General features: G+C 37.6%; 1 protein-coding gene across 1 annotated transcript in view; it reads right to left on the reverse strand.

Moving 5' to 3' along the window:
• The window catches only part of LOC115217947 (cilia- and flagella-associated protein 157-like), a 53,386-nt gene extending 33,285 nt beyond the window's left edge, over positions 1-20,101 (reverse strand). Inside the window, exons 1-3 of the mRNA XM_036503085.1 lie at positions 19,583-20,101; positions 7,930-8,051; positions 5,385-5,534 (exon numbers count right to left, since the gene is read on the reverse strand). Of these exons, the coding sequence (XP_036358978.1) occupies positions 5,385-5,534; positions 7,930-8,051; positions 19,583-19,734 (424 nt within the window). The 5' untranslated portion in view covers positions 19,735-20,101. The remainder of the gene's footprint in view (positions 1-5,384; positions 5,535-7,929; positions 8,052-19,582) is intronic.
• Between the last annotated feature and the right edge of the window lie 4,277 nt (positions 20,102-24,378).

Here is a 24,378-nt window from a genome sequence, read left to right on the forward strand (position 1 = left end):
TTAGATTTGGTTAAAATAAGTAGCAATCGAGCTCCGAGGTCAATGTAATCAACAGCCTCCCCCAGCAAAATTTCAGGTCCTGTGCCTAGAGTAGAAAGAATTATTTATCGATACATATTTTTGATATTTACTATTTACTAATACAAAGTGCAGTGGATTGGCAGAACTGTTAGAGTGTTGAAAAAAAAAATACTTTGCAGTATTTGTTCTGGTTCTTTAAGCTCTGAGTTCACATTTTCCAACATCATCTTTGCCTTTCATACTTTTAGGGTTGATAAAATAAAGTATCAATCAAATTTGGAGGTAGAGTTGACCAATGAACTCTCTTCCATCAAAACTATTGGCCTTATATCTTAGCTAGAAAAAAATTATTTTAGGGCAGTGAAATGACAGAGTTCTTAGATCATTGGATAGAATGTTTTGCTGTATTTATTCCAGGTTTGTATAGTTTGGGTTCAAATCCCAACAAAGTAAGCTTTAACTTTCACTTATCTAGGATTCAATAAAATTAAGTACCAGTCACCTGTCTAGATTCAATAAAATTAAGTACTGGAGTCGTGGTATTGACGAAAAGCCTCCTCTCAAAAATTATTGATCTGATACCAAAATTAGAAATGATTATAAACTAATACACATTCTGTATTTTAATCTAAAGGTGCTCATGATTGCAGGTAGACTGACAGAGGACATTGTGTCTACACGTAGCCAATGCAATGGATAAGTTACACTGGGCAACAAAAAAAGATTTATTGTCAGCTATCCAGACAAATGGTGCTGTAAATCAAGCATGCTGATTCTGAATCTGAACTCAGAATTGCTATAGTATGTCAGAATTTTGAGTTATGTGCATAATTATCTATTAATACTATATTAGAATCAGAAATAGTTAAGTTCAAGGTAAATAATTATTATAATAGCATATTAGTATTGTATATAGTAAATTTATGTTCAAGGCAAATAATATTATAATATAATGGTACACAGTATATTTATGTTAAGGGAATATGCATCGTGCTCGTCTCCCATTGTAGGAACCAGCAGTAGTCACCTATCATGTGTGGATTGAATCAGCCTTGATATCTCGTTTCCATCTCAGATATGTCCTGGTGGAACCTCTCACCTTGCTCATCACCAAGGGCACCAAAATTCGAGATGAGAATGCAAGAAGTGCATTTTAAGAGACATTCCGCAGTCCATTCTTTCATACACTGTTAGCATGTTGGTTATTAAATCAGCATAGTTTTCAACTCTATGATTTCCAAGAAAGTTCTGTACAAGTAACACGAATGTATCCCATGTCGTCAGCTCAACTATCAGATATCAATTTTCTGATCTCGGGTCCAATGAAAATGCCTGCTTTCAGTTTTGCATCACTTTTCTCTGCACCAAATTTTACTTTTAGGTACTGGAAGCCACAACCATCATGTGTCATTACTTTTACGAAGATTTTCATGAGGCCGAGTTTGATGTAAAGGGGTGGAAGGAAGATCTTTTATGGGTCTACCAGTGGCATATGCTGCACATTGTACTGACCAACTATGCTCTCTTTTAGGGTAGTCTTTTACAGTATAATGATTGCTGTCGTCATGGCTGTTTTAAACACACATGAAGTACATATTTTTGGTATATCCTGGCTGCAGTCCTAGGAAGAAGGAAATCACCTTTAAATCACCACAAATATTCCACTTGTAAACTGAGCAATTAACTCCATTCAGAAAGAGTTCCATTGATTCATAAGTTTCTTCTATACCGGGAACATGACCTACAGGAATGGAAGGTTTTACATTACCATTATGTGACAACACAGCTTTGAGGCTAACCTTACTTGAGTCTATAAACAATCTCCATTTGTTAGCCACATGCACATATCCTAGTTTTTGCATGAGTGCATTAACATCAGTACAGAAACAAGCATTATTTTCTTGCTTGAAAAAGACGGATAAGCCTTTATGGTGGGAATGGAAAATGGAAATTTTTGTACCTTGCTGTAAGAGATTCCGATGCTGTAGTTTGGATCCCCAAACTTCTGCCCTCTCTTTTGTCAATGCTAGGTCTCTTACTAAATCATTCAAATCTTCTTGATTAAACTAGCCTTGCTCATTTTTCTTAGAATTACCTATGTACTCTTCATCAATAGGAGAGTAAGGGGGTTCGTCACACGATGTGTCGAGATTTTCAAGTGAAGTGTGTGAGAGGGGAACTGGGACAGGGTTCTTGAAGTCATGTGGGATTGGTTTTAGAGCCGACTTACAATCTGCATATACAATTTTTGCTTTGGTCTTTGAGAAAAGTAAAAGTAACAATTAGAGACATGATTAGTTGGCTCATGCCATATCATTGGTACAGCAAAAGGCATTCCCTTCTGTTTTCCATTCAGCTGCTGTGTATGGTGCAGCATATATGAGGTGCCCCCCTCTTGACTTGGTCCCCAACTTTACACCCAAAATAATATTTACAGGCAGTTTTTAATTTGGTGGCAATGTTCCTCCACTGGTCACACAGAGCAAATTTTCCACAGACTTAACAAAAGCTGTCTGGTTGATTCACACAGCTTCTATTCATGATCTAACATAATGAACACAGTTAAAACAGTAACCACGCAGAGTAAGAGATACACATAGCACATCTGACAGCAACGTAAATGACACTGAGAGTTGTCAAGAACAAACTGGCATATTTGGCACTGCACACAATACGTCAGTGCCATCTATTGCTAAACTAAATAATGAACTTTCTCATAGTTTGTTTTATTGCTGTTACTTTTTTAATTTTGAATTAAGATCGCTTTCATTTTAGTAAATTTTATAATATGACCTATATCTATCTGAAAGTATAGTTATAATCTTGCACATGCTTTTACCGCAGTAGCAAAATCTTTGTTGTCCAGTGTTATCAATAAGAGCATCTAAGAAATAAATTCATTGAAATATCTCTCCAAAGTAGTTGACAGCTTTTGCTGACAAGGTGACCTAATCAGCAGTGGAAGTAGATGTTCTGACAAAAAGGATTCTCTCTCCAAACTAAGGGAAGACAACTAGTGTGGTCACAGCTCCAGTACTACAGACAGAATATTGCAGGAAAGAACTGCAAGACAGGTTCTTCAGACTAAGCCAACCAGCAGGAGAAATAGGGCTAGACCAAAAATGAGATACTTAGATAATATCCATAGTCTCAGTTGTTATTGCTTAGGAATTCAGCTGGAAAGTCTAGTGATGGTTGCTTCTGATTTAAACCAATGGAGGAGGTGCCTGAGGATTCTACTCACTACAACCCTCCCAAAAATAGTAAGCTGAGAAGATGGATGGATAGATACATGAAACTTGAAAGTGAAGAGCGATTCTGTATGGTAGCAAATGATGGAGATTGGATGAGAAGGCTGGAAAGTTAGGAAATGAGCTTGCTTACCAGTGTTACAGTCATGTTGTAAAGTTAGGGAGAATGAGCAAATAAAAAAATGTTATGACACATCATCATCATCATCGTTTAACGTCCGTTTTCCGCGCTAGCACGGGTTGGACGGTTCGACCGGGGTCTGGGAAGCCAGAGGCCACTCCAGGCTCCAGTCTGATCTGGCAGAGTTTCTACGGCTGGATGCCCTTCCTAACGCCAACCACTCCATGAGTGGAGTGGGTGCTTTTTACGTGCCACCTGCACAGGGGCCGGGGGGTCCGGCATCGGTCACGATCGGTTCGAGCTTTTAACGTGCCAGCGGCACGGGGGCAACGGGATCCGGAGTACTTTGAATGGGTAGGGGGTATGTGGAATTGCTGCAGAAAGCAGCCCGGATCTTTGCAGTCACAGCATATCTCCAGAGATCTCAGTCCTTCGCCATTGCCTCAGTGAGGCCCAATGCTCTGAGGTCATGCTTGACTACTTCATCCCATGTCTTCCTGGGTCTACCTCTCCCCCTGATACCTTCAACTGTTTGGGAGTGGCACTTCTTCACACATCTCTCTTCATCCATCCGCAGCACATGACCATACCATCGCAAGCGTCGCTCTTGCACTCCACATCTGATGCTTCTTATATCCAGCATTTCTCTCAGGATGCTTACACTCTGTCTTGCGTGCACACTGACACTACACATCCAGCGGATCATGCTAGCTTCATTTCTTTCAAGTCTACGCATGTCCTCTGCAGTCACAGCCCATGTTTCATTACCGTGAAGCATGGCAGTTCGCACACATGCATCATACAGTCTACCTTTCGCTCTGAGGGAGAGACCTTTTGTTGCCAGTAGGAGTAGGAGCTTTCTGAACTTTGCCCAGGCTATTCGTATTCTAGTGGTGATACTCTCTGTGCATCCACCTCCGCTACTAACTTGGTCACCCAGGTAGCGGAAACTATCAACTACTTCTAGTTTCTCTCCCTGGAGTGTGATGGAATCTGTTTTCTGAGTGTCTGTTGTGTCTATTGTCCCTGTGCATCTGCCGCACATGAAAGCTATCTTATCTGTTAATTTCCCTTTAATGTTGCTGCACCTCTTATGTGTCCATAAGAGGTGCAGCAACATTAAAGGGAAATTAACAGATAAGATAGCTTTCATGTGCAGCAGATGCACAGGGACAATATATGAAATAATTTCAAATTCATAAAATATCTTTATTTTGAATTTAAAATTACTAAAATGAGAAAGAGAGAGAGAAGCATTTTCATGGTTGGCCATGAACAAGGGCATTTAGTCTGAGAGTTGATCTTCTCTCTAGAGGAAGTGATGGGTTAAGAAGGTTCTTCTAAAGTTTAGGTCATGTGATGAAAAGCAATAAAATATGAGATTTGACTATTATAACACAAATAAACTACATAATTAAAATACTGTTGAAAGGTTTGTGCTTTTGAAAATATGCTTAAAAGGAGCAGTTGTTCTTTTGCACAAATGGTTACAGTAATGGCTTCACCAGATCTGTGATATTTGAGTGAATGAACAATAGAGTACAAAGAGCTGAGAGAAAAAATATGGATATAAGAGTAATAGGTTGTGTACAACAGAGAAGACTGCACACGTATGGGCATATGTGACATGGCAGTTGGATAAATAAGTGCCAAGTAATCCTAGTGAAGAAACCTGTAGAAGAGGTATCAATAGAAAGATATAGGTAGAAGTGGTGAAGGTTGATCTCAGAATGTTGAACTGCAAAAGGAGAGACCTTGGTACAAGCATGATACTGTGCTGGTGAAGACACCATTAACTCATGTAAGCATGCAAAAATAGGCATAAATTATACTGATAATCACATACACACATGCATATGTGTGTGTGTGTGTGTGTGTGTGAATGCACATATACGCATGTGTGTGTGTATGCATGTATACCTTTTGTTTTCTTTGAGTTGTTCCAACATACTGAAAAACAGACAGAATATCAAGAAAAACTGTCTACTCACTGAGAATTGTATTTTCTGCTGTGAGCTCTTCCTTGACTCGGTCAAGTTCATTTTGAAGACTGCTCACTTGTTTCTCAAATTGCTCTTTCTCAATTTGCTTGGTCAGCTGCAAACCACTGTAGTTCTCAGAAAGATCAGACAACTCTTCACCTATAAAGTAAAAATACATTTAAAAAAAAAACCTTTAAAATGAACACTTAACTTGTTAGAAATAGCAGCCTCAAGTTACACCCAGCTAAGGAGGACACTTTGCATAATGTAAGCTGGAATGTTTTTCATCATAGGTCTAACATGAGGCTAACAACATATATTTACAAAGAGTCCAGTTCTCACTATAGTTTTCCTATTTCTACAATGTTCTTAGGAACTCAAACAGTTATTTCATATAAACATTAACTTGTGAGGTTTATCAATCTCTTTATATTAAAATATGTTTAATGAGTATAAAATAATAGTCTCTGCTCAAAATGGTAAGACCCTAGTTTAAAAAAATTGACAAAGGAAATTTCATAACCAAACCAAGGTGTCATGTAAAAAGTACTGGTGATGGTGTCAAATAAAAAGCACTCAATACACCCTGTAAAGCAGTTAGCATTAGGAAGGACATCCAGCTATAGAAACCAAGCCAAAACAGATTATGGAATCTGGTGCAGCTCCTGACCTTGCCAGTCAGTTCCTGTCAAGCAGTCCAACCCATGCCAGCATGGAAAACAAACATTAAATGTTGATGATGATGATGATGAATGGTATCTAACCTCGTTAATAGAAAATGATTTTAAGTTACTTTGAACAACATATGCCTGTAGAATGGATCCTGTGCTAAATATATGAGGTAAAGGTTAAATCAACAGACCTTAACCATAGCACTACACTGAAGTGCTACTGACAAAAGGGACATTCAAGAAAAGATTTTACTATCATACTTTTTCTTTCAAGAACATATATACACACAAAATTCAATAAGTACTCAAGTTACATTTCATGTTTTAAAATGTTGCAAACTATAAAATTAACTGTATGATTGTTGAATACAAAAGCGAGGACTTCAAGATATAGTGCACTGTTTCAAGTAGTCTTGTCTAACCAAATCAAATATAAAAAGCAATCAGGATGACAATGACAATAATGATATGTGTGTATATATCTGCGTATGTGTGCGCGCGTGCATGCGTGTGTGTGTGTGTGTGTGTGTGTGTGTGTGAATTTGGAAAATGGTGATTAGTGATGTGGATGTACTTGAGAGAAGTGGTAGTAGGAGTGTAGAATTGATGATTCTGCAAAGTGGTTTGAGGTGGGGTGGACATCTGGTGAGAATGAATGATGAAAGATTTTCTAAACAACTTTTGTATGGTGAGCTGGAAGATAGTAGGAAGCCAGCACATAAACCCAAAATGAGGTTCAAGAACTGCCTCAGGATTGCTCTGACACAGACAGGAGTTTCAGCTGTTGATTGGGAGAAGGAGGCACAAGACTAAAATGGATGGATGAAAAGAGTGCCCAGTGGTTGTTCGAAGTTTGAAAGCAAGAGAATGAAGCACAAGAAGATCAAGAGAAGGCTTAGAAAAATGAACCTGTGGAAAATGAGGGAGCATTGCTTTTCATGTGTGTGATTTGTGGGAGGAAACACTTGAGTCATGTAGGCCTGATCAGCTATCAGAGAACTCACAGGAATCAACCCCTTGTGAATTGTGATGTAGCTATTGATCACAACAGAACATGAGCAACCTGTGGAAAGGTGTGCCTTTTAGTTGGAGGACTGAGAAGGCATGTCAAAAGAACTCATACTGTGGTACCTGTTTCCTCTGCCAGCCAGAACAGCTGTGCATTATGCAACAGAATGCGCAAATCTTTAGCTGAGCTCAAGAGTCATATAAGGGCCTCACATTGCATCATCAATTACTCATTTCAATGATTCTTTCTAGCAATGGCTTTGCTCATATACGAGAAAGCAGCTACCATATATATCTGTGTGCATGTGTATGTGTGAATGTGTGTGTGTGTGTGTGTGTGTGTGTGTACATATATCTTGGACTTTTCCCTTCTTTCTGATGAAGAGCTATGCTTGGAATGTTTAAACACCTACTCTTTTTCCACCTTTACTGAATGTCAAGCTAATACATTCCATGCACTTGATAAGACATGTCAAGCTAAGTAAAATCATTGTCTTCCAGACATACAGGCTCGTCCTTTCAAGTGTTGGTGCCACTTAAAAAGCACCTGTGTCAGTACTGTGTAAACGCACCCATGCTGGTACTGTGTAAACACAACCATGCCAGTGCTGTGTAAATACACTTATGCTGGTAGCACATAAAAAGCACCCTCCTTTAACGTCCCTTTTCAATGCTTGCATGGATTGGACAGTTTGACCAGAGCTGGCAAGTCGGAGAGCTGCAGGTTCCAGTCTGATTTAGCTTAGTTTCCTTGACTGGATGCCCTTCCTAATTCCACCACACACACACACACACACACACACACACACACACACACACACACACACACACACACACACACACACACATTCACACACACACATACATTCAGTTACCTTTTAGCTTTAACTGTTGTTTCCAGTATGCAATAATTTCTCTTTTATCACTGTCCATTTGAACATATTTGTCATGGAAGTTGCCATTTGAAATTTCAAGTTCATCACACCGTTTTTGGTACCTGAAAAATTATGTATGAATAAGAGTTAATCATCATCAACCTTCATTCAACATCACCACCACCACCACCACCACCACCATCACTACAATCACAACCACCACCACTATCACAATTACTAACTCTATCACCATCCCTATCACCATCACCATCATCATCATCACTTTACACTGATTTTTATATTTTTAAAATTTTCACCTGGGTTGGACAAGTCTTTTCCAGTCCAGCCTCACATCATTTATTATGATCACTTGTCATTTACTTTCCTAAACTCTAAGTAAATGGTTCAGCATTCTGAGATTTTGGAATAGATAACAATAAGATCACTGAATAAAGACTATATAATTATATATATACGTGATCTGATCAATAAGTATCTGGATTGTTGCCATAGTAATGAAGCTACAGCATACAGAGTGAAGCCACTTGGCACAGATTGACCTTGAACTCTGCTGTGCATGTGTACTAAGTCTTAATGTACTAGCTCAATTCTGCTGTTTACAGCAGTACTTGAAAGGAAGGTGTGTAGCATGTAATCATCACATTGACCATGACAGAGAAAGTTGAGCAGAGAATCTGCATCAGATTTTGCCAAAAGCTTGAGAAAAAGTTGAGCAGAGAATCTGCATCAAATTTTGCCAAAAGCTTGGTGATACCTGCTCAGAGGCCTACGCAAAGTTTTCAAAAAGTTTTCATTGTTCTTGACAAAATCAAGATCTTGTGCAACTGAACCCCGAGTGTCCTTTTGGTCAGCTAAAAGCAGTTTTAGCACAAACTTAGCAGACATGCATCTCATACCCAAATCTTTGGTGAACTATAACTAATTTGCATATCCTCTGATAGCTCAAAGATGGTGATTCAATGATTTCTCCTCACTGCTTCACGCACGTCTGTGATGTTTTTTTTTCAATTCTGTTGGTTGCGGGTCTTCTAGAACGTTCATCACTATTGACATTTTTTTGGCCATCTTAGAAATGTCTGAACCACTCATACACTTGTGTGCAGTTCATACACTCCTCTCAACTGTAGGACTCTACTTTTTCTGTCAACTTTGTGCAATAGGACTCTATTCAGTATCACCATGACAACTTTCTCTCTGTCATGGTCAATTATGATGACATTCCTCCAAGCACTACATAGACAGATAAGCATACATATATGTGCACAGCATTCAGAGTCATCTTTACATGGCTTCACATGCTTTAGCTTCATTACTACATGACACTACATTGATCAGACATATACATACATGCATGCATGCATGCATACATACATACATACATACATACATACATACATACATACATACATACATACATACATACATACATACATACATACATACATACATACATACATACATACATACATACATGCATGCATGCATGCATGCATATTAGGGTGTCCTGTTTTCAGGGTCAAAATTTTTTCTGACTGCACCATTGTCTTGTGTGGTGCCAGTGAATGAAAAAAATGAGGTATACAAAGTGGCAGGGCTCTAAAACCATCTTCATAACTACACAAGCCTCCTCTGGAAATTGAAAAAATGGTCAAAATTGGCTATATTTATTGTGCTTGTGTAATGAATGTCAAGGGGAAATGTATCTGTTTAATATTTGTTTCATAAGCCTCATATGGATCTAAATTATGTTAGAAAATAAGGTGCAAGTGCATAATTTATTTTTAATGATTTTATAACAAACACTGTAACATAGTTGGTACAAGTTTCTTTAATTGTAAATCAACCTTCCAAGATACATTTTTGAATATATCTTTAAAGTATATAATACAAGTTGTTATATTAAAAGAATCCTCAGTACATACCTATTCAGCTGATTTTTAACAGGAAATACGACTAGATATTTATTGTTCACTTAGCGCTTAAGCACGAGAAACCCTGCTGAAATATTTGAAATACATTTAACTGCCATTCCAAACCATCCAGGAGGTGCAGTTCAGACTCCTTACCCTTTTGTTTATGTGGAGGGTTCCCTTGTTCTTTCCTATTCATGGTTTTCAACATCTAGTAGATTTTAAGACTCAACCATGTAACTTTGTGCTTGTTATCAAGTCATTAGAAATGAGTTTTACACTTGCACCATAATTTTCTAGCATATCCAGCTGTAGAAACTCTGCCAGATCAAGACTGAAGCCTGGTGCAGCCATCTGGTTCGCCAGCCCTCAGTCATTCGTCCAACCCATGCTAGCATGGAAAGCGGACGTTAAATGATGATGAATTTAGATCCACATGAGACTTGTGAAACAAACATTAAACAGGTACCTTCTGATTTTACACTACACAAGCACAATAAAAATGGTCAATTTTGATCATCTTTTCAACTTCAGAGCTCTTGTGTAGTCACAAAAACGGTTTTAGAGCCCTGTCACTTTGTATATAATTCATTTTTTCATCCACTGGCACCACACAAGACAATGGTGCAGTCAGAAAAAAATTTGACCCTGAAAACGGGACCCCTAATGCACACATATATGTAGGGGTTAAATATAATTTTTGATAGAGATATATCATTTTGTGTTATACACACATACACAAATACACATATATCACTGTATTGCTGTATCAACCATACTGTCAGATGTTAACACTGCAAGTCACAATGTGCTTCCTCATGTTGTAGCTTTTGGATGATGCTTTCCCACAAGCTAAACAAGCAGGCCAACATTGCTCCTGAACAGAATGCCATTCTATCGTAGTGTTGGTTACCCATTTACAGCTGAATGGACTGGAGCAATGTGAAATGGAATGTTTTGCTTAAGAACAAAATGCGCTGCTGGTCTAGGAATCAAAACAGAAGTCTTGCAATAATGAATGCAGCACACTAACCACTAGGCCATATGCTTTCACATATATATGTATATAAAGGTTAAAGACCCTCTATGGTCACAAATGACCATGAGATTGCACCCAGAAAGTTCCCCTCCAAGGTACAAGTCCAGGCAATGTCGTTTGTGGATGACCAGCAGTTGCCCATGGATACCAGCCTCTCCTCTCCATGCCACTGATGTTATCCATGGGAAAAGTAAATGCCAATACAGCTGAGTGAACTGAATTGACATGAAATAAAGTGTCTTGCTTAAGAACACAACACACAGCCCAGTCCAGGAATTGAACTCACTACCTCATTATTGTGAGCCTGATGCTCTAACCACTGAGCCATGCACCTTCACTATATATATACACACACACACACACACACACACATATATATATATATATACACACACATATATATATATATATATATATACACATATATATATACACACACACACACACACACATCACACACATATATATATATATATATATATATATATATATATATATATATATATATATATAATGGATGAACGAATTATCCTTTGTTTACAGTTAACATGGAAAATTCAATAAACAGTTACCAGGGTAGCAAAATTCACGCAAGTAACAAGGATGTAGCAACCTCTTCAAAGGTAGAAACTCTGAGTTAATGTGCAGTAATTTGTATAGTATAAGTATTTACTTATATATATGAGTGTGTGTATGTATGTATGTAAAAATACATATATATGTAAATACATACGTGTGTGTGTAAATGTGTGCATGTGTGTGTGTGTGTGTGTGTGTGTGTGTGTGTGTGTGCATGCGTGCGTCCGTGGAACTCATAGGTATAATGTTTTTGATGGTAAATGTGCTCCAATCATGACTGACCTGGAGTTAAACAACTATTGTGAAAATTCAGAGAGCATGAAAAAATAATGAAACATAGATGATGAAGCTAACAATCTGATCAATATTTACTTCTTCACTTCTCTCATGCTATGCTTTAGTGATGTTATGCACAGGGCTTGTTAATTAACAAAGTTGCTATGCAGTTAATCAATAGACACCCCTGTTAGATTTCTAACAGCTATGTGTGTGCCATGGTGCTGCATGGTTCAGTGGTTAAAATGTCTGCTAACCTTAGAAATCATGTATGTAATTATAAAATAATAATAATAATAATAATAATAATAATAATAATAATAATAATAATAATAATAATAATAATCCTTTCTACTATAGGCAAAAAGCCTGAAATTTGTGGGAGGGGACTAGCTGTTTATATCGACCCCGGTACTCAACTGGTACTTAATTTATCAACCTTGAAAGGATGAAAGGCCAAGTTGACCTTGACAGAATTTGAATTCAGAGCATGAAGACAGACGAAATACTGCTAAGTATTTCTCCTGGTGTGTTAGTGATTCTGCTAGCTTGCTGCTTTGGACGACGATGATGATGATGATGATGATGATGATAATAATAATAATAATAATAATAACAATAACAATAACAATAATAATAATAATAATAATAATAATAGAGACCATAATAAATAAAATTCAAAAATAAAAGACTTATCACTACTTTGTGAATTAGAGAAAATGGGATCAAATATGAAAAGCTAAAAAAAGGCCCATATAACAAAACAATACAACATAAAAACATAGAAAATAAAGAAGCTACCTGGGAGGCAAAAGAAAAATTTAAACAGGGCACAGCAGCAAAAACTTGCCGCATAAAATAGTATGAAAAACAGGAATGCTTCTTCCAACAAAATAGTGAATTCAAAATAAACACAAAAAGTTTTTATAGAAAGTTAAACAAAAAAAAACTATATCAGTAGATGCCATGCCAACAACATCAGTGACTCAGTTATACTGGGAAGCAATATGGAGCAAACCAAAAAAAAAAACCCAACAAAAATGTTCAGTGAATTAGTAGGGAAAAGGAAAGGAAGAACACAATAGAATTACAGATATGGCCCACCATCACAGGCCAAGAGATCACAGACACACTGAGGAGTACCAGCAACTGGAAAAGACAAGGTCCTCAACTTCTGGTTGAAATACCTCACCAGTACCCATAATCACTTAGCAGCAGTGTTCAATTTATTGATAAGTGAGCCAGAATCAACACCAAACTAGATGCTGGAAGGGCAAACCACCATAATTCCTAAAAACAAAGACACCATAAACCCACAGAATTACAGACTAATAACATGCCTATCAACATCCTACAAAACCCTAACATCAGTCACCTATAATCGGCTTATAAAGTACCTAGAAAACAACAATGTCTTACCAGAGAACAAAAAGGGTGCTGGAGAGGGATGTATGGCAATTATAGAGAACTGTAAGAGGAAAAAGACAAACCTAAACATGACTTGGATTGATTACTGGAATCTCTCCACACAAATAAGGTAGCCTCACCACTACTTAAATATATTAAACATGCAATGGCAAACTGGAAAACCAGTATAACATTAAAAAAATGACTCACAAGTTATTAAAACTTACCCTGTACTCATAAGAAGAGGGATTTTCCAAGGAGACTCACTGTCACCCCTGCTTTTCAGCCTTTCTCTGACTCCACAAACAAACTTGTTAAATGAAACCATCATGGGTTATAAGTGCTACAGACAAAAAATAAACCATCTCCTGTACATGGATGACCTAAAACTTTTCGCTAAAAGCACCATGGGACAGGAAAACCTTAACAAAATTGTTCAGAGTTTCAACAATGACATTGGAATGAGCATGGGACTGGACAAATGTGCCAGAGTCACACTGAGAAGAGGCAAATTATTCAGCACTGAAAACACTGCACTCAGCAGAAATTAGAGAATTAGACCACAACTGCCCATACAAGTATCTAGGGATAAAAGAAACTGCTAAAATACAACACATAGAAATGAAAGAGAAAATTATGAGTGAGTGTTACGGAAGAGTTATACTAATATTAAACACTGAACTTAATGCTAAAAACAAGGTAATAGGGATATACATGCTAGCCATACCAGTCATAAATTACAGCTTTAACATAATAAACTGGAAGATTAGTGAATTGGGAAAGCTAGATAGAAAACCCCAGAAAACTACTAACAGCATGCCAAAGTCACCACCCCAAAACAAACACAGACAAAATATATCTACCCAGCTCAGAAGGAGGCTGTGGCCTGATACAGATAGAAAACTATTATAAAATAACAACAGTTGGAATAGCAAAATACTCAGAAACAAAGAGTGGAAGACTACTGCATATAATAAAGCAACACGAGAAAAAGAAAACGCTTTTCTCTAGACACAAGGAAGCGACAAAATACAAAGCAGAAGCAAACTACACTGACCTCAAATGACAACATAAGCAGAAATGGTTAGCGATACAAAAGACAACATGAAAATTGAATTGCAAAAGATACTGAAAAAGAAATGGAGAGAAAAATCACTTCATGGCCAATATCCTGCAAGGCTTGACAGAGAGGGAGTGAGCCTAAGTAAAAGCCAACAATGGCTTAAAAGCTTTGGACTAAAAGCCAAAATGGAAGGACTGATTTTTGTTGCACAAGACCAATGCCTGACTACAAACAATTATAAAAAGAAAATAATGTAAACAGGCCATCGAAGTGAAGAAGTAAATATTTATCAGATTGTTAGCTTCATCATCTATGTTTCATTATTTTTTCATATTCTCTGAATTTTCACAATAGGAGTTGTTGTTGTTTAACTCCAGGTCAGTCATAATTGGAGCACATGTCTGAATATGTATACAAGACATGACAAAGTAAGCAGTTATATCCACTGAACAATATGCCAAATTTATATATAACATCAAAACTGACAGCAAGTGGTTTAAGCATATGCTAAGAAAGGTATAAGACAATGATCAGGCCACAATCCTCTGGGATATGTCTATTCAAACTGACAAAGAAATAAAAGATAATCGCTCAGACACAATAGTCAAGGATTGGGGGGAAAACATCTGCTTACTGATAGGCATTGTAGTCCCTTCTGATCAAAATATTGTCAAAAAAGAAATGGAGAAATTGTTGAAGTACAAAGACCTCAAAATTGATGTAATCAAAATGTAGGGCATGAAGGTAAAAACAATACCAATAATAATTGGAGCATTGGGCATGATAAAAAATCATATGAACAAAAATGTAGAAGCTATATACCTGGATCCTCAATACTACACACTGTTGAAAAAATAGCCCTGAAAGGAACAGCCTACATCCTACACAAGATGCTATCAATCCAATAATACAACCTAAATAAAACAACCCACAATTACAAGACACACACTATACATCATTTACCCAGTGAAATAAACTCCCATCAGCAAGCTAGAAAACCAAAGCATTACACACACAATACAAGCAGTAACACAATAAAAGACAGCACCACACCTCAAGGAAAAAAAAGCTAACACAATACAGTACTGGGAAGAGTTCACACACTCCGAACAGCAGAAAAGAATACACAATGCTGCACACATCTCAGCAACACAGAGGTGCAGCGGTGATGCAGTAGAAATTTGTCTCAATCTATAAAATATTGAACAGTTATATGATAATAATTATAATAATAATAATAATAATAAAAAAATTATTGGGGGAACATCAAAGCCATGTGTTTAGAGGGATTCTTTGGGGCTTGAATAATTCACTCCTGGAAGCATCATCCTTACACAACCCTTATACAGAGACCTTTTGAGCAGGATGGGCTACTCAACCTGAAGAAAATTCTCATGGGGCCTTATATACAAGGTCATATGATGTTTATCTTGATGTTTATCATGTTGCACACATATGACTATGATGCATGTGCCTGATGTACACTTATCAGATGGCTAGTCATGATGGGTATATTGAGCTTTGTGCTCCACTTTGATAATGTGTGCTGCTCTCTCACTCAACAACAACAGTCACTGCCACTGCCATGACCATCACCATTTTAATGTCAACTTTTCAATGCCTGTATGAATTAGGCAGAATGTGTTAAGGTGAATTTTTTTTTTTCATGGCTAGATGTCCTTCCTGTCACCAACCCCTCACCTGTTTCCGAGTGAGGTACTATTTCCCTATGATCAGACAAGGGGGAAATACAGGGTGTCCCAAAAGTCCCTGGTGGGTTTCAATTTTTAATAACCTCCTTAACTTTACAAATAAATGCATGAAATATTTTGATACAATATAAAGGATATAATGGAAATTAATATGCACAAATCAAATTTTGCAACACCGCATCACATATGAAAAATGACATCATTTAAATGGCAGCCATTTTTGGCTTCGTATGCCCGTGCTTTTTCCAAAACTTGCACCATAACAACATCAAGAGTTTCAGACCCCACTTCTCTGATTTCTCTATTGATATTCTCCTTTAGTTGCATTAGGGCTTCCAGTTTGTTGATGTAAACCCTCTCCTTCAGGTATCTCCACAAGGAAAAAAAATCCAGGCTAGTCAAGACTGGGGAATGTGAAAGCCAGTTGACATTTCCATAGCAGGAGATTATTCTCTCTCCAAAGCATTACCATAGCAATTGCATTGTTTCACTTACAGTATGAGCAGTTTCCCCATCTTGCTGGAACCATGTGTGAGGTCTACACTGAATGGCCAGGCACAAAAAGGTCTTAGTCATGGATAACTGGATTACATTGTATCAAAATTTCATGCATTTATTTGTAAAGTTGGAGAAGTTATAAAAAACTGAAACCCATCAGTGATTTTTGGGACACCCTGTATTTCACAAAAGACTGAAAACAAGAGACATCACCTGCATGATGGTGACATTTATTTACAATTATCATGTGATATTAAGGCAAAGAGATAGTAAAACACACCCACACATATACATTCGCACATACACTCACACACACATATAAATGTATGTATATATATATATATATATATATATATATATATATATATATATATATATATATATATATATATATATATATACACATACACACATGAATATATGTATACACACACAAATCTATATCTGTATCTAGATATATATATATATATGTTGGTGCAAACAGGATATAGATAGTTTGATAGTGCCAATGCACGAAACACTGGGACGCTGAATTACTTCCGTTACTTCTGCTCAATATTAATAATATATACAAATATATATTATATAATCAGCTAGTTTTGCATCAGTCACAAATAAAAGCATACTAAATACAATTAATAGAGTGGGTATATTTTGATATCAAGTAATATATTACTGGTTGTGGAATATGACTGGTCAGAACATTACCATTGGTTTCATGCAAAGTAATGCTACTATGGAAGCACTCCGTCGGTTACGACGACGAGGGTTCCGGTTGATCCGATCAACGGAACAGCCTGCTCGTGAAATTAACGTGTAAGTGGCTGAGCACTCCACAGACACGTGTACCCTTAACGTAGTTCTTGAGGATATTCAGCATGACACAGAGAGTGACAAGGCCGGCCCTTTGAAATACAGGTACAACAGAAACAGGAAGTAAGAGTGAGAGAAAGTTGTGGTGAAAGAGTACAGCAGGGATCACCACCATCCCTGCCGGAGCCTCGTGGAGCTTTAGGTGTTTTCGCTCAATAAACACTCACAACGCCCGGTCTGGGAATCGAAACCGCGATCCTACGACCGCGAGTCCACTGCCCTAACCACTGGGCCATTGCGCCTCCAATGCTACTATACAATATTGATGACTCTTCGGACAGGCTGGAAAGAAGCACATGGCCTCTTTGATGCTGGAGGTACATAGAATTAAGGTTACTTTGATAGTAGCAAAAGGGTGAAACAAAATTCTGTGGGATATAATTTTAAGAAAGAAAAAGTGACTTTTGCTTTGCAGAAGTAGACATTACTTCTGCTTTTGGTTTCTATGTTGCACTGACCATTCACTCAGCCCTCACTGTAAACCCAACATTAGAATCCTGCTTCTGCCTGCAGTTTAAGAGTATTAACTAGTATTTTTTTTTTAATGCTAGGTGCACAGCCTAATGAGAACTTATTGAAAACCCTCCTGTATCTATGGTCCTGCATAAAATGTTTATTCATTAGTCTAATGAATGCCTTACCTATACAGGCTTTCACATTAAGTTAGAAAGGGGAATGTGCATGCAAAGCAGATGACTTTGTGGTGGTCTTTTCTCTTCTGGGTGCCTATAAGTAATGCAGTTTTCAAATTCACTGGCTGCCAAAGCTTTGTAGCAAGACTCAAAATTGAGTCATTAGACTGAAAAGTTAAAATCATGGCATAGCAACACCTTGTTCATGTGAGAGGTCAAAATAAGTGCAGTTCCACTCTCATAATTACAGTAGCTGAATGAGTAGTACGATAGGCAGAAGAGTAATGGAGGGTGGATGTTAGGAAGATGGGAGGTTGGGGTAGAGGTTTCTCTGGGAAAGATTGGGTGCAGGAGAATAGCCATAAATGACATACTTCTAGGACCTCATTTTCATTTTTGCTTAGATGTATGGACCTTCTTGAGCACAACAAATCACCAATCATCTTGTTCCTTTGTCATCTTCTCTGTGAGGCTCAATATCCTGAGGTCATTCTTCACTACTTTATCCCACATCTACCCGGGTAGCTCTTTTCCAAGGTTCAATCCACATTTAGCAATCAGCACTTCTTTATGCAGCAGTTCTCATCCATACGCAGCATATGACCATACCACTGCTGTCTTTTCTCTTGTACATCACATCTGATGCCTTTAAGCCAACATATTGGAACTTTGTCATACATGCACACTGCCATTGCACATCTAGTGGAGCATGCTAGCTTCATTTCTTTGAAGCCTTCACTTGCCCTCTGAATTCACTACCCTGTAGCATTGCTGTTTATACACAAGCATCATTCAATCTGTCTTTCACTCTGAGAGAGATGCCTTTTGTTAACAACAGAGGTAATAACTTTCTGAATTTTCTCCAGTTAGTTCTTATTCTAGTGATTATGCTTTTAATTCCCCTCCACTGTAAAGATTTCCTCCTAGACATATGAGGAAATCTATTTCCAGAGTTACAGATCACATGTTGAAACTAAAACCTTTGCAGCATGGAAGACCCAAGTTACCTATTGAGAAATACACAAAGACTGTTAATTCCACTTAAACATTTATTGTTTGTAATATAGTGTCAACATTTTCTTCACTCGGAACTGCACTTAGTGAGTGACAAATGTGTTCCTTGTGCTTATTGTTCCTGTACATCTGCCACACAGTTTGCTTTCTAAGTTAATCTTCCTGTGATTCCACTGCATTTCTTGTGTCCACAGTTTGCACTGGATACACCATATGGAATTTCTATCTACACCTGTTCTACGTATCAAGCAAAACCATTTTCCTGAAGGGATTAGTGGTTTGTATGATCACTTGGAGGTTCAGTTCAAGGTTGTATAATAATCAATATGTAAAATTAGCGAGTATTTCGTTAAATTGTAGAGTTGAGCTCAAATCATTTTATAACAAAATGAGTGAGAAAGGCAAAAGAAAAAAAAAACTAATGGCAAGGGATCGAAATATGTAAGCCTATCATGATACCTTTTGGGAAAGACGACGGAAACAAAGAAGAGATGGACGGAATAACATTTGTCAATAACGAAATAAGAATAAATAAATAAATAAAATGAAACAGGAAAATCAACAAGGGGAAAAAGAAATAGAAGAAAAAAAAGTAGGGTTATGGTAATAAACAAGTATAAGTTGCCTACCGTTCAAGACGTTGCTCAAGGTCCCTAATTTGAACAAGATAAAATTCTTTACTGGTTTCACTTAAAGGCACAACAAGCGGAACTGGTGCCGGCTTGCTTCCTCTATCACCGGTCTTATCATCTTTTTTCTTTGGTGTCGCCTTGGGAGGCATACTTCTCAGTATCAGTGTATAAATATCAAAGAGTAAGGCATAAATAAGCAGTAAAACGAAAATAATAACAGCCGCCGATTCAACGTATAAACAAGTTTACGGTAAGTAATTCGCCATGACAGTTGTTAAGCGTTTCCATAGAAACACAAGTTACGTTTATTATTTGTTATTCTCTCCCTACCTTGCTTTATCTCTTTCACCCTTTCTTCGTTGCGTATGATTCACTAATAATACTAGTTTATGATTCAGACAAAGGTAAGAAATTTTGAGTTGAAAGATTTAGTCGATCCCCTCGACTCCAGTACTTGACTGGTACTTCGAAAGATGCAAAGCAAAGCTGACTTTGCTGGGATTTGAACTCAGAACATAAAGAGCGGGAACAATTCATTGAGATGATAATATTTTATATTATATCTCCTCGTATCTATGTATATGTACATGTATGCATGCAAGCATGTATGTGTGTGTGCGTCTCTCTCTCTCTCTCTCTCTCTCTCTCTCTCTCTCTCTCTCTCTCTCTCTCTCTTCTCTCTCTCTCTCTCTCTCTCTCTCTCTCTCTCACACATACTCTCCCCCCATACACACTCTCTCTCCCTCTCTCCTGTCTCTCTGTGTATATATATATATATATATATATATATATATATATATATATATATATATATATATATATATATATATTGAAGGCTTCGAATGATTTGTCTGTGTTCCGTGTTCGTCCCTTCCTGTATTTCACATTCATTATATATAAAAACATTCATTTATATATATATATATATATATATATATATATATATATATATATATATATATATATATATATATGTGTGTGTGTACTTTATTTAAACCAGCAGAAAATTCAACAAAACCTGTTACTCTGAGTTTCCCGTTGCCATCCGATGAACGGCAACGGGAAACTCAGAGTAACAGGTTTTGTTGAATTTTCTGCTGCTTTAAATAAAGCATGTTACTCTACCACTGGTATTTGAGTACTCTTTTTTCCACCTTGTTTCACATTTATGTGTTTACTCCGGTATATATATATATATATATATATATATATAGACCAGTGCTTTTCAAACTTTTTGCTGGAGCGGAACCCCAAGGAAACATTCCACTGGCTCGAAGAACCCCTGTGCAATAATTTAATAGTCTTATGCACGCATATCTGCATAGGAGACTTAAAAATTACTGCCGATTTTAGCAGTTTTGTAACTTCTCGCGGAACCCCTGCACTGTACTGGCGGAACCTTGGTTGAAAACCACTGATATAGACACATATATATATATATATATATATACGAGAAGGGTGCTGAAAAGTTCCTGGCTTTAAGGGTGTCGCGAAAGGCCTGGCTGGAGGTCTTCAGAGTTCTTTTAAAGGGCTTAGAAAAACGGAAGGACCCTTACAATAAGCGTGTTAATCTGAGAATAAAATCATAATTAACTGATCCTCCTGTATTTTCTTTTATTCAAGGCCAGGAACTTTTCAACACTGCCACGTATATATATATATATGTGTGTGTGCGTGTGTGTGTATGTGCGCGCGCGCGCGCGCGTGCGTGTATTTATATATATATATATATATATATATGGCGTAACTTATAGATTGATTAGTAAACATTATTAATGATATGTCGATAAAAAGTTGTTGCTATAATCGCATACTGTAGGATGTGAAAGATGTACAATGTATAAAGTTTTAAGGAAATATTTATTTACCGTTATGCTACAATAATTTCATTATTATTTTAAATACCTTGCCTCGACGAGCAGGTTTTGATAAATCCAAAAGCATGCGAAGTAAAGTTTGAGTTTGTATCCTCTTTATTGTTTAGTAGTAATTACTGAGACAGATAGAATGATGTTGTGAGAGAACAGAATTAGAGTTAGAGAGAATTGTAGGGTGTTGTCTCACAGTTGCTTTCTCCCTCTGACCAAGGTTGGTCAGCCAGACCTCGTTGAGTTGTCACCGACTGTGACGAACTAATTTTTGCTTGGGATAAGCTTGCTTTTATAACTATCTAGAAGGATAGATATATCATTGAGAACAATAGATTTAGTTGGTGATCTTGTTATCTCTATTCTAGCTTTTGGTAAAGCAGAAGAGGTTAGAAAGAGTCAAGTAGCTAAAGGTATCTGGAAAATGTAAATACTGCTGTCAGAGAAAAACCATTGTTCTATCGTGGGAAAAGTTCTGTTGCAGTGTTAATTTAGATTTGGCTATGGTGGATCGAATCCACTTTATGCATGCAAGATCCACTACATATATATAATATACACACACCAACACTTTAAGGCATTGCGGTCGGCTGTACCCTTCGCCGTCTCACTGCAAAGGTGTGCTTACAATCGGTCTCTAACTTATTGGCGGAGGAATTTTCACCCACCCAGCTAGGAGTGGGCACCAAACTGGGATGTGAAGCTGTCGTCCACGCTACCAGAGCCTATGCCAACATGCCTTTCCTGTCACCCAAGGTCATCCTCAAACTTGACCTTAAGAATACTTTCAACACCATCAGCCGCGATGCTGTCCTCAGTTCAGTAAGAGAGAAAGTTCCACAACTTTATTGCCTTGCATGGCAGGCTTATCGGGAGCCCTTCTATCTCTCTTTCGGTGACCAAATCACCACCTCCGCCTCAGAAGTCCGACCGGGCAATCCACTTGAGCTTGTTCTGTTCATACTGGGCATTGATGACATCGCCAAGATGGAGGCCGTGCTAGACCTCAACGTCTGTTATCTAGACGATGCTTGTGAGGACCTCCGGACAGAGTTCTTGCTATTGCTAACATGATAGTTGGGGAGCTTGGTCACCTGGATTTCCAAGTATACAGCTCCAAATGTGAGCTCTGGATCCTCAATATCAACCAACTATTGACCTTTTTGCAGAGTCCTTCCCTTCCATTGCAGCCTTTCCCCATCGACTTGGCGTTCTCTGGGTGCCCCATTCACTGACTTTGCCTTTGAGTTCATCTTCCAGTCGAAGGTGGCTGCTCTTGAGCAATTGCTGAAAAATATTGAAGCTATCGAACCCCATCAAGGTTTTTTCATACTTAGTAATTACCTCCCGATCCCTAAGCTTCTATCTCATACTACCGATTCCCATCGTGTCTCCAATGCTTCGACAACCTAATCTTTGAGTGACTCGAATGCTTAGTCAATGTCAGACTCTCTCCAACGTTCCGCAATCAGGCTGCATTGCCCAAGCGATTTGGAGGTCTTGGTCTTCGTGCTTGTCCCTCTCTCTCTCTCTCCTGCTTACTTTCTTCCACCCATGCCTGCTTCACACTGGTGAACAACATCCTCTCCTCTCCAACATAGACCAGTCCCAACAGGGAGATGGATGAAACTCTCCAACACCAGAGGGAATTGGGCTTGTCTACTCCTGCGAAGGTGGAGGACTACCGGAGTTAGAGAGCTTGGGACAACATAATTCTGAAGGCCACCTTCGACTCCCTCTTCATCCAGTCGGACAAGTTTTCAAGTTGCCATTTACTGTCTACTAGCGCCAAATACTCAGGTGACTGGATTAATGCCATCCCTGTAGCTTATGTTTGTTGCCTACTCAGCTTGGACGAACTTCGTGTCTCCATTGCCCTCAGTGTGGGACCTGACGTATGCACGGGTTTGATCTGTCGTTGTGACAGGCTCCTCGACTCCACAGGCCCACATAGCCTTTCTTGCTGCCTGAATGTTGGTAGTGGTGGTTATATTGTTCTTGTTGATTTATTGTTGTTGCTGATTGATTTAAGTCAAATTACGTGTTGTAAAATTACGTAATTGTGTAAAAGACCCAGAATTTTGTGCAATACGCTTATCAAAGCGTCATAAATGAAATTCATACCTGTATATATATCTAAATGTGTAAGCATATTTATACATGTGTATAAGTATGTATATCTGTGGAAGGATTGTATGTATGAAACCAGGAAAAAGCTACAGAAAAACTTGTGTTGCTCAACAGAAGAACTACAAGACTTTGGCATAATTTCTTGGTGATGTCTACTGGAATACATGTCTTAGCCATCAACATTAAAAATACCGAATGTACGTGTAATGTCACCATACTGCGTGTGGGTTTTTTTTTTTCAATGTGTGCAGGTGATGTATTGTCAATAAATGACTGAATTTTTTTTGTTTCGTTGTCATATTTAGCTTAAGATATTGAATGGAGAATAACTTCTGATTGAAACCATTACATTTCAAGTATTTGCAAAATCCTTGAGAGTAAAAATTGGTCAGCATAATTATTGTTGAAATTGACAAGAGTTTGAATCAGTCTGGTGACATGTTATTTTTTTCAAGAAATTTTCCCTCGGCTTTGATCCAATTGTAATTGAGGTTTCTAATAAAATACCTGGATAATTTTTGATGTTTAACAATAAAAATCATTTTCTCTGTTGCATTCCAAGTCAATTTTTTCTCACACTAATGTCTAATTTGATACTTTTCAATTTTCAAAAACAAAAAAAAGTCTAAAGTGGGGCGAAATGAGTAATTATTAATCTCAATAGTTTCTTCTATTTAACGGTATGATGCGTTAATATATCAGGATGAGAGCCTTTGCTAGCAAGAAAGAGATTTTCATTACAATTTTTGACCTTTCTTTTTCTAAAAGTCGTCAAACTTTTGACTATTTTAAATT

Source organism: Octopus sinensis, linkage group LG1, assembly GCF_006345805.1.
Source record: "Octopus sinensis linkage group LG1, ASM634580v1, whole genome shotgun sequence".
Taxonomy (NCBI): domain Eukaryota; kingdom Metazoa; phylum Mollusca; class Cephalopoda; order Octopoda; family Octopodidae; genus Octopus; species Octopus sinensis.